The 16,199-nt window shown below is 41.5% G+C and overlaps 1 protein-coding gene across 8 annotated transcripts in view; it reads left to right on the top strand.

Annotated features, from left to right (window-relative positions):
• Positions 1-16,199, top strand: part of si:ch211-285f17.1 (sickle tail protein homolog) — a 109,735-nt gene that overhangs the window by 56,555 nt on the left and 36,981 nt on the right. For 5 of the 8 annotated variants that reach the window (XM_038729333.1, XM_038729324.1, XM_038729347.1 and 2 more), the window contains one exon: positions 8,010-8,290. In XM_038729333.1, the coding sequence (XP_038585261.1) occupies positions 8,010-8,290 (281 nt within the window). Of the gene's footprint in view, positions 1-6,267; positions 6,288-8,009; positions 8,291-9,979; positions 10,169-16,199 lie in introns of those variants that run through there. The other 3 variants (XM_038729380.1, XM_038729373.1, XM_038729339.1) reach the window with 2 other exon arrangements.

Below are 16,199 nucleotides of genomic sequence, written 5' to 3'. Positions count from 1 at the left end.
AACTTCCTCCTCTGTGGCTCCTGGGTGGATGTCCTCCTCCCAGCTGCAGCTGTTCTCAGCATCTCTCCATCCCTCCCTCTTAGGACACCACCGGCCTCACTGTTGGCCCAGAAACGGTTGTCACGGGAGACCAGCAGACATTTGAGCCGGTGGCTAGGTTGACTTACACCTATTCTGGCCACGAGTCAATGAAGTGTACATACTGCTGGGGATTACTGGCAAACACATGCGCGCGCACACACACACACACACACACACACACACACGTAATTGCACACACAGATACCCTAACAAACACAGTGGTTCATTAAGCAGCACTTAGTGTCTCAGTTAATAAATAACAAAGGAAATATGCTAGAGCTTATTTCCCTGCACAAGACTGAAGAGGCACGCAAGCGCACTATCTTCTTATTTTCTCTTCCAGGCCCCTCACATACACACTCACACACTAGAATTTCCTCCTGATCACTGCACAACATGCCTGGTTCATGTTCAACAGCACCCCCTGGTGTGATGAAAATGCAGTGTCAGTAGCAACAACTTGTTTAGTGGAGAGATAATGTAGAGGTAATGGCCGGTTATTTGCCTCGGATTGATCCAGCGCAGATGAGTGTCAGAGAAGGGTAGCAGACAGACATGGTGTTTGTACTGTTGACTGGAGCTGGCCAATAAACAAAGCTCTTTGTTTGAGTTGTGCTCTGGCTGTCTGAGAGGGAAGTATCAGAACTAACCACTCTGCTGGCGGCTCCTCTCCTAACTCATATCCGTTTGCTTGCTTTGTTTGTCGTACAACGGCAGCGGGAAGAAAAAGGTGAGGGAGAGAGCAAACTGATTAATTTCGAGACACGTGAAAACTGACTTTACCTGGGATTATGAAAGGCTCCTCTTCTTCCAAAAGCTGAGTTAGTCTTTATCGGAGTAGTAGTCCATTCAGTCGGAAGGGTATTAACTTTTCACTTGAGTTAAAGATCTACAAGTCTCACCCACTCCAAGCAATTCCACTTGGTGGTAAAGCAGCAGTAAAATCAATTTGCCGTGCCTCATTGAGTCTAGCAACAGTAAACAGCCCTACTTGAATATGCTGGGAGCTTTCTTAGTGACAGACATGTAACCTTTATTTTGCAATGTTAAGCTGTCAGCTTCTCTGCTGTTCCATAGCTGTTTTGATATCACATCCGCTCACCCCAGCACTGCTACTATTCCAGCGCTGACACCCACATGCACTCACAAGACCACATGTCTGTCAGGTTGGCAGCCCCATGTGTTTATAAGGCTTCACCAGAGTGGAAGGTCTGGACAGAACTGTGTGTCTGACTACACAAACACATTCTTGCTGTACAAATCCAACGCAGACACACATGTATCTTAATTGAAAGGTGCATTGCAATGAATCTATATACCACAGAGCTCTGGGTGTCTGCTATTCTGAGCTGAGACAGATGTTGCAACAACTTAGCAAACAGGGTGGCTAACAGGGTGGTGACCAATGTTCATTAACAGTGGGCAGCTGGGAGATGCCTCATTAGGTGAGAGACAGAGGGGAGAAAAGATGGGAAAGAGACGGAAACAGTAAAGAAAAAGAAGAGATGCAAAAAAGAGTAGAAGAGGAAAATCCAGCCATGTGCTGAGGAGTGAAATGAGATTTCATTTGTCAGCTTCATTTGTATAATTCATATGTGGTGCATTCATTTATGGTATTTTATTCCTGAAGGAGTGGACTCTGTTTTAATGGGGAGGACGGCCAGAGAGGAGACAGTTGAGGAACAATAGTATTGTACTGTACTAAGACGTCTCCAGTGTCCCGAATGGATACCACAGCTACGAGTGAATGCACTCACAGTACACACGAGCATGGTGGACTCTACTCAGCATGTCACATAAACACTAAGAGAGGAGAAGGAGATGGTTCAGTCGTGAGGAAGTGTGTAGGAGTGGGTATTTTTGTCAAAGAATAAAGAAAATGAATTAAAAAAAACCCAACAGAAAACCAGTACAGTATACACTAAAACTATAAAAATTTCTGAATTATCTGAAAACTCAAAACCAAACTGAAATCATTAAGGCCAGTTCTGTAATAGGCAGCATAAAGAATGAAAAGAAAAAAAGATCATAACAGCCTGTTGTTCTCCAGGAATGGTGACATTCTGGCCTGAAACTCAGATAATCAACCTCCCAAATCAAAACCAAGCAGCACTGATCCACAGGCTATTGAAGGGACGGACTTGGGGGTAAAGGTCGCCTCATACACAATGGTCTCTCAGATTGGTGGATTTCATATGTGGACAATTTTCTTTGTTGGCGAGCCTCAGGCTAAGCTAGAAGTGAAATCCCTCCTATTTATGAAAAGCTTCTATTTTGCCCTTCTCTTTGAAAGGAATCACTTTCACAGGAGGCATGTTTTTTCCATTGCGTGCAAAATTCAAAGGTGTTGACATGCCTGAAAATTGCAGTTTTTATGACTTGAACATGCAATGAGTGAAACAGATACCCAGATAGGAAGTCCGATATTTCCTGCATGTGAGTGTTACAGCATAAATGTCTGTTTGTGTGTGTATATTTGGTGTGACAAATGTGGCCGGGCTGCATTGCAGGGACATTTTCAAACTCTGGGTGTCAGTTACCTGCACAGAAAGAGCTTAGCTGTCACATCAGCAATCAATGACAAGTTGGTGTAGAAATATACTTCTTTTTCTTTGGGCTTTGAGCAGATCACCTCCACAGATACATTAGGCTGCTGCTATGGCTTGGCAGGGTCAGTGTACAGCACTGGCTGTGGACGGAAGAATGTAATATGATAAGTGTAGGGCATGGAATCAGGTGGTCTCACACAGGAAGGATGACTGGTGGCAAAACAATGGTTCTTTAGGCACAAGATTCAGAGGAGTGGGAAAATATGTCCTTGATTTTTGTCCATCATTCTAATTTTAGGTCTCAAAATGTTCTAACAACTTCATTAGCATATTTGATGAAGTTGATGTACTTGGATGATTCTCGCAATTTTTGGATTGTATCCACATGGTTGAAATGCACTTATTATAAGTTGCTTTGGATAATAGCGCCACTATAGCAGCTTTATGGGGATGTGCTGCCGTCTTGCCTGCATCCTTACAATGACAATGCTAACATGCTGATTTTAGCAGGAATAACCTTTACCATGTTCACAATCTTGATTTAGAGTGTTAGCATGCTAACATTTGCTAATATTGCTGAAGTGAACATTCAACTGGATGTACCACTGAAATAGAGACCATCGCAGTGATATGAACTGTGATGTGTTCGTTTACCGATGTATGTTCTGAAGCGCATTGAAATATTAACGCGATTGCTTAGTTTTGAAAAAACGTAGAAATTATGTAGTCAGTGACTACGAATCTTTAAAGCGAACTGAAAAAAAAATTAAAAGTAATTTGATTTCCAGCTCTACATTACATCCAATAGTTATCAAGACATTTCATTCAAATAAGTGTCAACCTCATGGTGGTGCTAGAGGAAAAGTCAGGGAATCCCAGCAGTCATTAGAATTAATTGTCTCAGAACCATGAATGTCTGTACAAAATTTCAAGGCATTCCAACATTTGTGAAGATATTTCAGTTTGGACCAAAGTGGTGGACTGCCCACTGCTAGCATGGGTAAAAATCTTGTAATGGGTCATTATTATTTCAGCTCACTGGCAGTATTTTTCAGACAAGATTTTAAGTCTCAGTAATAGTCCAAATGACTTGTTCAAATTGATATTATCGCAGTGTATTAAAAGTTTAATTTATTCTAATCATATTTAAATAAGATCCTTTTTGTACACTAGGCTCAGTTCCACATGAACAGATCATCTGATATCCCGACTGATAACTCTACATCATAAAAATACCATCAGATACTCAACAGTGGACCAGTGCTGTTATGTGTACACACTGTGCATGGCTTCAGGGTTTTGCTATGTGAGCCCTGCTTTTATTGCACACAACAGGGCTTTGTATCGTACTGCATAGTTATGGGACAGTAATAGTAGTGGAGAGTGGGAGTGTGCACAGGGATACATTCCTCCATAAATAAGTGACAACCAAAACTGCAAACAGCAGGAGGCCCCTCTCCTCATAAGACCTGGGTGTTCATGGGCAAGTGTTTAATGTTGTCTTTCAAGTGAGGACCGTCATTGACTCAACACTGGCAGTTGTGAAAGAGAGAGCAACATTCTTGAGTTATTGGAGCGAGACACAATTCACTTGCAGATTCCACTCTACAAGAAAGAGGGGGTTTTTTTGGTCTGGAATGCTGACAGTAAAAGTGCAGCGGGGCAGGTGGTTCACACCACAGGATGTAATTGTTGGTTTGGAAGAGCTGCTTTAATTATGACTGTAGGTTTGGCAAAGGCCGACCTGTTGGTGGGTTGTGATGACGTATGTGTCATTGTCAGGACAGAAGAATTTTGACACAGAAACACTGACACTAACTGCTTCTGATTTCAGACCATATCTGACACTCTTTGAGTCAATCTTGGAAATTTTCAAGCAAAAGCATATAAAACTTTAGCTTCACCTTGTGCCAAATGTCATTTCCACTGAAACATCATAAAATATTTAAGGATAGTTGTAAGTTTGCCAAATGACAAAAAAATCAACAATAAAACATTGTTATTGATGACTTTGCGCTCATTTTGTTGTTGTTTGTCAGTCAATATAACACAGTATAGGTATTTTCAAAGAGCCTTCACTGTTTTGTGGAGTTTTATAGCATAAATATTCACCTGAAGTTGTGGGTTAGGTAAGGTCTTGTTTCTGGACTCTCTGGACTATTTTGCCTGCTTTCAGCAATTATACCAGGACAAGGAAGTCTTTTAGAAAGATTTATATAATTTTTCTGTGCAAGGAGCTGTGACTCTCATCATGTGCTCATATAGAAAATTGCTGAACGCATCATGTTCAAGCCTGTTTGTGGAGGTTGAGAAAATCACACTTCAATGCAGAAGTACATGAGGCAGCTTGAGGATGACAACATAACAACTCTTGGAATTGAATAAACATTACTGATAAAGTGTAAATAGTATTAGCATAGTGTGAAGCTAACTCCACCGTGAACTTAAATGACATGATCACTCTCTTTTGCCCTGCTAACTGTCTGCATATTGTGGCTTGAGCATGTGAGTGGGTGAAAGCAGACAGAAAGTGGGAGGATGCAGACGTATCTCCATATGTTAGACATTATCCGTCAGCTGCTGCATTGTGTTTGTTCATGCGCTCACCCCACCGCATTCAATTACATGGTCCACAAACTAGGCCATTGATCCCCTCACGTTTTCCTGTTAAGGTACGTCAATTTGAGCCTTCTTCTTGCACATTTAGATCAAGTCACTTACATCAGCAGCTGCAAAGAAATATTCTCATGCAGAATCATGGCCCATCCCCCCCTTCCTTTACATAAACACACATATGTCAGCTATAGACACGAACATAATGACATGTTTGGCAATATAGCATGTTTGCTGACTTCAGGCAAACACAACAGTGTTGCTTTTCATAGACCCCAGAGTAAGAGCAAACGAACAAAGAATGTCGTGTCTCCTATGTGGTTCCTAATTGGAAACAACACTGCCCGCAGGACAGACGCTTGTCTCGGTCTGTCGTGTTGATCAGATAACTCGATCACATATGAGCAGCCTGCCATGCGCTGAGAGCTGTTTGGATGTGGCTCAGAAGTAGGTTATGACACATTTGGATGCATAGTAGAGTCTGGTGGGCCCTGGAGAGTTAAACAAGAGACAGATTGCAGACAAAGTCCTGATAAAGAACAGACTCTGTGTGTGTGTGTGTGTGTGTGTGTGTGTGTGTGTGTGTGTGTGTGTGTGTGTGTGTCAGACAGTTAGCCTGACACCTGTTAGTCTCAGGGTCCATTTTTTAACAGGAGAGAAAGTGTTTCTTGTAAGTATCTATTTTCTGAATGCTCTCCATGCTCTTGGTCTCCCTCACACATATTTACATTTAGTCTATGACCTCTCCATGATAGCAGAAAAGCTTTTAGCCTGAGGGTGAGGGGCTAGTCGCCCTATGTCCTGGAATGCAGTTGACTTTCTAAATCCCCACCAGTCTATCCTGGGGCCGTGGGGCAGGGCCTATCTCAAGCCCCCTTTTCCACGTGAGTTAAGTCTGGAATCTCTAAGCAAGCAAGTTAGCCGATTCTCCCAGCCTCACTCTTTCTCCGTCACTGTGTGTATGTGCGTGTGTGTGTTGATTCCAAGGTGCAATGGAAGAAGAAATAGCAGACAATGAAGACAAAGATTGTTCACCTGGGGAAGGTAATGAGCTTGCCGACATGCCACCCGCAAATTAATTCAGATCCTTTTGGAGGTTTGTGTCTATTCTGTCTGCTGAGTGTAATTTGGTTAGCAGTGGGGAACTGTGTTTGGGAGTTAAAAATAGGATTGAAAGTACATGAGACTACTGCAGCTCTGAACTGGAGCAGGGTGGGGGCATGGGCTCATGCATGGTGCTGGTGACGGGGCAAGATCGTGACGCACCACCACTTGGTATTTCTCAAAAATAATGCCTCCTTTTTGTGTTTACTGATCAAAGCAGTTTTGTGGTTTTTTTCGAAAGATCTGCAGGTGGAAATGAAACCGACAAAAACGGTCAGTTGAAAGACAGAAAGGAGAAATTTAGTAGAAGAAAATATCATGGCACAGGAAAAGAAATAAAAGCTGAATCATTGCAGCTACTAAGCATATGGGGTTTTTTTCTCTCCGAAGTCGCACTAGTTTAATCTGTGAAGCTACCTCTGTCTCAGTCCTAACATGTCTTTGAGAGGCAAACAAGAAATTCCTCTTTCATCTGTGGCTCACAATAGTAGAAATATCCTCCCTCAACAGTTGAAGAGCAGAACTCCATAAGAGGTCCTTTATTTAACCATTACCCTCTGAAAGGTACGCATTATAGCTCTCCCTTCCTGTCTAGAAAACAAGGCTGCAGATCAGCTTGCTTTATTGCTTCATTCCTCTCTGTTTTCACACTCCAGCAGCTCTCTTCCATTGCGCCATCCATATTCTCTCTTCTCTTCTCTTCTCCTGAAGTGTCATGGAATAGCTTTCAGGTTGATAGATTACAATTGTATTCCCCAGGCCCTGATTGATTTCAGACAAGATAACCGAGTGCAAATATGTTTATGTGCCTAAGGAGGTTGTATTTATTTAATCTCCATTCTGCCCTAAAATCAAATGTTCACCTTTAACGTCACCTTTTGGTTTTAGAAAGTATATTTCATGTGTGATAAATGGGGGAAATTGCCAATTACAGTATAAGCATGGCTCAGGCCTTCTTGAAAAGTATACCTTCAATTAGAAACATGCAAACGTGCGTACTGTAATTTTACTGTAGCTATAATGCTGTAAGCAAACTAGACATCCATCAAACAATCATCAAATAAAATGTCACCCTTCTACTAAACGTATTGCATCTAACAGTTTCTGCTCCATCTCGAAATTTCGCTTTGGGTGTGCAAACAGATGCTCTGGATATCGCTTCCAACTTTCTCCATTTGTGCCTTGTTACATGAATGGATATCCTCTGCTTTTTTTTAAAGGAAAGAAGCCTGAACAGATGTTTCAATTCAGTGTTTTCATCACCAATATTGTGTCTGTCACATTAAATTGTCGGTTTATTGCTGGAATGTAAAACAGCATGAATATGTAATGAACTTGGCTGACTGGATATCAGGAGATGTTTATTTCAGCGTTGCTTCTGGAAAGAATGTTAATATCCTTTTGTGCATGAAGTCAGTCAGGTTTCTATTTTATTTACTTTCTCAAACAGAGTAAGTTTTTGTAAAAGAGCAGAGCTTATGGCCTTAATTTCTTTGATATTGGTGATGTTTAGGTCTCGGATAGCTGAATTTGCCCTGACATGCCTTCTTCATGACCTATGGAAGAATAACATGCACACACTTATTGTTGCTGTCAAAAGATCAGCACAGCATATGTGCATGTGTATTGAACCTTGTCTCTGTGTCCCCTCTGTCCCCTCAGAACAAACCAAAAGCAACCTGAAGGTAACCTCCCCAGAGGACATCGAGCATGTAAGCCGCAGACAGGCCTCTCCAAATGGGACTTCAAGAGGGGACGCCAAAGGCAGCCGCACTGTCCCTCGAAGACACACGTTAGGGGGAGCTCGCGGCTCCCGAGAAATTCTGGCCATGCAGCCGCCAGACATGGACAAGAAGAGGGAGGCCTTCCTGGAGCATCTGAAGCAGAAATACCCCCATCATGCCTCAGCGATCATGGGCCACCAGGAAAGGCTGCGAGAGCAGGTCAGTGGCTTGAGAGACGCCTTGGTGCGCAATGTTATTGTTTGATTGGGCTCACATTGTTAGGATGATCTGCATTACAAATCTATCATGGTTTAGTTTTATTTAAGATATTACAGTAAGTTAATGTCAAAGCTGCACTAATCATTATATTAAAATGGATCAAATGATGTGAAAAACCCACCTAATTAGAATTCCTGAATTCTGCAGTTTGCCTCAGCTCAAAGGAACATTTCAGCGTCTTTCAGCGCAATTGTTTTGTTTTCCAACCTGCAATCTTACCCACCTTGTTGCCAGCAGGAGGCAGCCATTTCAACATCTAATAAACTTTTTTTAAAAACATCTATGCTACCTGCCATGCACCAAACAGTTGCCAAAGTTAGAAGCCAGCTTCTACAGAAACACAACTCCAAATTAATGCTAATGTTGCTGTAATTCGACTGGATGTGTTTACAAACAACTAAAATGTTATCCCTGTTGACTTCATAAGGTGATAATATGTCAGAGATTTTTTTAGTTTTTTCATCGGCTCCAGAGTGGCCAAAAAATCTATTTATATATTTAAGACCTATACTAACTATAAGATGACAACTTGTTGTTTATACGTGTAATGGTGGGTGTCTTAAAACAGGGATGACAGATAAACAATCATGTTTTTGTGCTGACAGAGTCTCATGTAAATGCTTTTGTCCGCTCTTGGAGTTATTATCCTTTGCAGACTGAGACAACAGTGCAACTGCAAAACTATTTCCTTCCTTTTTTTGATTTTGCCGCAGGTTAAACGTGAAGTCTATGCTATAAATCTGCCTGTCACAATGCCCTCCCACAGCTGCTGTGAAACAGTGAGGTGGTGTTTTTAGAAAACATGTGAACCACCACAACACTTTGAATTATCCATACACTGCAAAGCCTGCTCATTCAGACTGGTTTGTGTATTCCAGACTACAGTGTGATGTATAAGGTATATATGTCTCAGTTGTTTTGGAGCTTTTACTGGTTATAAACTGTGCCTCAGTTTTTTTATAAGTCAAGTGAGTTGATGGGTGGGGTGGGGTGAGGTGGGGTTGGGGGGCAGCGCATACTACACTATAGGTGGACATTTGGTTCACCTGGTCATTGTCTGTTCGTTTGCTCCGGGTCAGAGGAGACAAAAGGGAGGGGCAATCTGGCTTTGTAGCCAAAACAATCGAGGTAATGGTGAGACTGGCACCGAGCCACAGGGGAGCTCCAGGCAATGGTACGAGGCATTGTGCAAGAGGGATTTTGTGTTCTGTTTTCAGACTAGCCCACACAGCCTGCATACATGCAAAGTAAACCCTTTTCATGAGCTGCTGTTTCAAGCCACTGCTCTGAACTGTGAATTTGCATGGGTAATATCAGTCAGTAGAGTTTATGGTGTCATGTTACTCCAAGCAACTTGGTTGTGTGTGTGTGTTTGGGGGGTACATGTGTGCTTATGGTAGTGCATTATATTATCTACTAATGTATTAAAAGTATATGGCCATCTGCTGTTATTGTCCAGTGCAGGAAAAAGCAAAGCAGCAGTTGTTGTTGAAACTGAGGTAGTCAGACAGGTAAGTTCAGCTCCGGACTGGGGTGGAGTCAGAGTTGCCATAGTGACTCGTGATGTCACCGCTGAGGGGCTCAGTTTACTTGTAGGTGCCTGCTGAAGCGAACAGGCGAGTTGAGTGTGCGTGTGTGTGTGTGTGTGAAAGAGAGAGAGAGAGAGAGCATGAAGGCTGCGCAGCAGAACAGGCGATGGATCTGAGGATTGTCTGGAGGCATGGCTCTCTGTAGTCCGCGGAGGAATAAAAATAAACTTTTCATACAGACGGAATAAACATCTCACATTAGCCTTCAATCCGGACTAAGGGCAAAAAGGTAGGATATTTTGCTATTCTTTTTGGAAGTCGGTGCATTCTCAGACATGATTCAGAACACCAGTATGTGCCATTGTGAGTACTAACTATTACATGGATTATTGCGCTTTTTATTTAGCAAAGTGTCCAGGAGTGTTAGTGCCGCCTCAGACAGAGTGTACACCAGCGTGGCTGTCAGGTGCTGCAAAACTTCAAAGAAGCGAATGCAAAACTTGGCGCACCAGTTTTATAAGGAACGGTAGGCTAAATGAAAAGTCTTTGAGCGCAGCTAATTTCTTCTCTTCATTTGAGTTTCCTCACACGGACGCTGAGAGCCTGTGAATCATCCACAAGGTACAATCACCTGCAGCGCCACATAACCTTAACGAGATGGCAATTATAGGCTATAGCCATAATTGCAAAGCAAATCATCCACTGCTAACGGAAGTTAGGGGGTTCTGTCATAACAACATGCTACTATCTTGCGCGATATTGATGGTTATGATTATGGAGACAATATAGCCAGTAATAACTGATTGTTACGCCGTTAGTTGGTGCTATCAGTGGTTTAGTGGCTTAATGTTGTTATTATGCACATAGGGTATATATATTTCACCAAATGTCTCGATGATGTGAGTCATTTTATATTTCTTTAAAATGTTTTTTAGTATCCGTTAAGTTTTAAAAATATGTCCAGAATGATTTTTACAATGTATATCTGTCAAATGAAACCTGTGGCGCATGTTGCCATGGTTTCACTTGAATATACCTTAATGACTCTTGTTGAATTTATCAGTTTTTAGTTGCTTGTTCACTTTGTCACTCCTGGCATACAGCGAATGTGTTATTTCATTGACTAATTTCAATGCACTTTGGAGGTTAGTGTGTTTCTGGGATTAGATGCCATCATATTGCCTTTGATGTATCCATGATTGCTGGATTTGTTCGGCATCACATATTGTGCATGTTTTTATAATGCCAACTCCTGGTGCATACTGTTGCAGGGTTATAAGAAGCAGCATGAGGTAGACTGTTTTCCTTTGCTTATGAAAATTATGTTTTGGGTCATTCCAGGGTCATAGGGAATTTAGTTTGGAACTTACTGTCCTTATTAGCAGGGGATTACGTGACAGTTGCTTTCTTATTGGTAGGCCTAGATAGTTTTATTCCAGTTTGTGTAGGCCTAATTATAAATTACTTTGAAGGTCGTCCCTTAGCTGCTGAAACAGAAATAAGACGAGAGAGATAGAATGATCGTTGGTGCTGACTGTCAGTTTGTGAGACATCACACTTTGAGATGGATTTTTGGAATGAAACTCCTCATATGTTATTCAGATGTTGTGAGTGAGATTTGAGTGGCGATGGCTCTTGTGAATATATCATTTCAAGGGAGAAGATACGAGATGCTGTCACAAAACAGACCGGGCTGAGCATGAATTTCTGGCAAATAAATGTAGCGCTGAAAAAAAGATGATTGAAGACTCTGTCATAATCTAATTCAGGATGTCAAGAGGAATGCAGTCATTCACTGCTAATATAAATAGCAGAAAATTAAAATGGAACACAACAAAAATAACAAGTTCATTGTTTGTCATTCGGTGTCCTGAGGAGGTATAATTAATCTGCTTTGAGGAAAAACAACAAGAAAACAAGTGGAGTGGATGTGAAATCGGTGATGGATAGCAAGGAAGCAAAGCTTGCTGCAGTTTTCACACAGACGCAAAAGTGCCGGCCATACCGGAAAGACAGCATCAGTGGCAACAGTGCATTTCTTTCTCAGAGGTGAGAAAGAAATGTCTCCAGTGGTTTGAGTTACAAAGGCACAGATTTATCAAGGTCAAGCGGAGGTTGGGAAGATGATATCGTTTTCTGAAATGTGGATGAACCTACTCCACCCAGCGTGACCACACACACACACACACAAACTGAGTGACTTCTTATATAAGGTGCCCCTCAATTCTTCCTTCGTCTTCTTCTGTGATCCTTAAACCCGCAACAAAAGCTAGTGGTTTAATTTCCTCCTCTCCTCATCCAGGCCTGCAAAGACCTGGATCCCACCCAAGGGAGATGATATCCCATTGGCCTGACCGCCACCCATCCTCTCACTCCTCTCTCACTCTGCCCATGGGGCTTTGATGAGCACAAACAAAACCGCTTGACCGATCACAGACACACATGCACGCACTGAATTCCCTCCTTCCGCCTATGTGTCAATGTCTGTGTGTGATGAGCTGTGACTTCCTAGGCCAACGGTTTCTCTGCAAAGCGGAGCGGCCATGTTAGGACAGCTGTGTGCAGCTGTGGGCAGCAGACAGACAGGTCCACTGCCCCCAAACTGTGATAATCCATCGGTTGATGAGAGCACAGATTATGGTAACAGTGTGAGTGTCAAGATGGGTAAACTGTTTTCCAGTGCTCACGGTGTAGTTCGCAGTATGTGGTTTACTGTGTAGGCGGGCTGTGTATTTGCTGAATATTTCTATGCACCAATCAGAATTGAGCAATACGAGAATCAGATTTTGATGACAGTCTCTTTGTTTCTGGTGCCAGGAGGATACGATGAGTTTTTGATTAAATGGCTTAAATCTCGATTATTTCTTATTTAGTCACAAACATTTATTATCATAGAGGAAACACTTAAGGTCAGTGATTTAGACAACTTTTCACTCAGGTTTTCAGTCACTTAGGGCCAAATACTATGCGGTTGCTTGTGATACAATATTGATAAATTGGCACCAGTATCACTTTGTTTTCTGTACTTAGCCAGAGGTATGTCTTGTCTTTGCTCCAGACATTTTAACTAAAAATGCTGTTTTTGTTGTATTGTTTGTTTAGTTTGTCTTTGAAATGATGGCACACATAGTGAACATGTTAGTGGTTGTGTGTTAAAACCAAGATGCTGTACAACTCTTGAAATTGAAAGCATGTCATCCAATGCATTAAATGAATGCAAGATACAGTATGTATACATGTTTGATCTATTGTAGGTAACTGTTTTGAAACACATAATGAATAGTTGTTGGCAACGTATCATGACAGTATTGTACCGTGTTAAGTTAGGATTTCCATCCCCTATAAATTTGTAACTCTGTCTTTTCCAGTTATGTTTTGTATACAAGACAGGCAGATCCTCTCTTGATTTGTTTGCTCAGGGGAAGTGTGTTGTGGTCAGCAGGAATAAAGTTTGCCAACAAGCAAAGGCAAAAGACTGTTTATAGCGGATATCCCAAATCTCAATATGTTACTCGATGGTGTGGTGATGACCTTTATTGCTTCATCCATCAAAGTCAAACTACCAACATGTTTTTTGCTTTAAAATGGAAAAGCTATAGGGGAAAGGGATATATGATAATAATGATAAACTCTTTTACTTTGTAATCCTTTCTTAAAGCAGCTACAAGGAACTTTCATATTATGTTGATTTTGGCAGCCTCCTGTTCCCACATCTAAGTAAGATATAGCTCAGTAGCAACATGTTACAATATAAACCAGTTGAATTAACGTTACAGTAATGTCCACCATGACCTATACCTTACATTCCATGTCTCGCAATGTATTTTATAAATAAAATAGACATATTACATACCTGTCTTTGAGGAAGAGGGCCAATTCTCTCCATCTGTTGAATGACCGGCCAAGGCTGACTTGGTGTTTTTAAGCTCTAACTATCCCCTTTTCTCTTTTCTGATCCTGCCCCAGAATCAGCCATAATCACAAATGTAATGTGAAAAATGAACTTCCTGCTAACATTGTATGTTAGTCAGTTAAATGTAAATACAGGCTCTTCTGGTCTGGATGCTGTCTTTTAAAATACCTAGAAATAGCCCATCGTCTCGCTGATGGTCTAGTTTGCTTATTTAGGTCGTATAGAGGCATCAGTATTAAATTGCAACTGTTTCATAACCAGTTAAAAACTCCTTGTAGCATTCTTAAATAGATTTTATGAAGTTCTTCACAAAAAAGAAAGCCATGACTCTGTTGATAATTGCAAGAGGGCAAGATAAAACTTTTTAATGGGAGCAAATTGGAAGAAGTCATGGAAAAGGATCACACAGGAAGAGATCCCTTTTCAGTAGTTGGGCAGCAAATCAAAAGCAGATCAGCAATATAAATTAAGCGTTTGCATTTAGTAACAACACCAACATAAATAAGATGGAAGGGTGCACAACATCTGCACCCTCCCACCATTCCATGTTAAACAAGGTCACATAAATACTTTTTTTTATTATAAACACTAAATGTACTGTAAACGCTCCCTCTGAGTCTTTTTGAGGCATTGCAACATTTGCCCGGTCCCCCACATACTTCTCTCTGTGGGCTCCTGGCCCTGTTACGCTCTTGCTCCTCAGGCCCAAGGTCGGCTAGATAACACTGGCTCTGAGCATGCATCAACTCCCCGCAAGAGATCTGACCATGATCAGAGATGAAAAGAATAGTGAGGGAGTTTTGGGGGAGTATTCCTGTTCTTAACTAAACTGCACAAAGAAGAAGGATCATTAATTGTCTTCCACTCCTGGCACAGTATTCCTGATTAGAGTTAACAGAGATGGTCTGGTAAGCACACATGAACGTTATTGCATGCTGAAACATTTACACCCATGTGATATTTTCACAAAACACCTCTTTGTCATAGTCTTTGTTGCACATTGTGTCTGAAATCACACAATCAGACACTGTATGCAGCAGGTCTGCAGCAAAACATCTGTTTCTAATCATCGCACCTCCTCCACTGACCATCAGGAGCAGGAGCTGGACTACTTTTAGTAGCCACCCCTGCATGAAGTGACAGTTTGAGAGCTACCTTGAGTAACACAAACAAGAAACACAAGGTTAACGATGTGCATGCGTTGACCTGCCAGTTAACAGGGGTTATGTGGCAGGGGTTGGGTTTTAGGGGTGTAGCACCCCAACTGAGAGGACAAGTGGTCCATTGAGTTGCGCCAAGACTGTATCTAATCCCGAGTGTGATGGGAGGGGGGGTTAAGCTGCTCTGACAGAAGGTCCTGATGGACCTGCCTCTGATCACTGCTCATAATGAGTCAAGCCAGACAGAATTTTACACACTGTCTCACACGCAGTGCCAGTGTGTTAATCAGACCAGCTAATCAGGTCTGAGCTCTGTGCTATCCTGCATCATAACTGAGCTGTATTAGCCCAGGCTTATTTTAACAACAGAAGTCGGCGTTGTCTTTTATTGTTGCTCCTCTGGTTCAACATGCAGGTAGTCATTATGAGGATCCAGAAAAGTTCAGATTTTCTTGACAGATTTGCAGACAAAGGAGGTGAAATTCTGGGACCTCTTCAACCTTACACCCTGACATTCCTTTGGGACAATTAAGACCATTTGTCAGTACAGCAGTTTCTGCCTGAGAAGCTTCTTCTGAGAATCAGTGCTTGACTTACTCAATCAGCTTGACTGTCTTCTTGAAAAACTACTAATTAACTAAATTATAACAATACATAGAAGGCAAACAAGTAATGACAATTTTAATATAAATAACTACTATTTAGTTTATTTCCATTTTGTAGGATAGCATTAATTGACTTACCTACAATAGCTTAAAGAGTAGAGGCACAGTATCTCCAGGTCCTCCTTGTAAGCATGCACATATGCATGGTCACATCTGCACATCCATGTTCTTATGTATTGAATAATGTCAGAAAGTAGTTTCTAGTGGCTGTAGCTTATGTAGACTATGTAGCACTGCATCAGCATTATGTAGTAGAGGAAAAAACACATATGAGTTTTTGATGTATTAATATAAGAAAAGTCATGAAAATCCATATTTACATAGAATGCCACTTAATAACAGAAGATTAGTTTCACTGTCAGTAACTGACTGACTAGATCAAGGAACTAAGTGACTTAATGAGTAGCTAAGCTAATGGGCAATGGACACAATCAGAGTAGGAAGATAGATGGACTGCCATTACTGGCACAACTGTTAATATGTTTGATATATTGGCAAAGAGATTCTACCTTTTATGTCCCCCAGAACCAAATGGGGAGAAAGCAAGAGGGGCGTTTCCTCTTGCTTTCTCTATCTGTACCT

This window comes from Micropterus salmoides, unplaced genomic scaffold (genome assembly GCF_014851395.1).
Source record: "Micropterus salmoides isolate LMB-PRFRI ecotype aquatic unplaced genomic scaffold, ASM1485139v1 Ms_hic_scaffold_1, whole genome shotgun sequence".
Taxonomy (NCBI): domain Eukaryota; kingdom Metazoa; phylum Chordata; class Actinopteri; order Centrarchiformes; family Centrarchidae; genus Micropterus; species Micropterus salmoides.
Note: the sequence above shows the minus strand (reverse complement) of the source record. Positions and strands in the feature narration are given on the sequence as shown.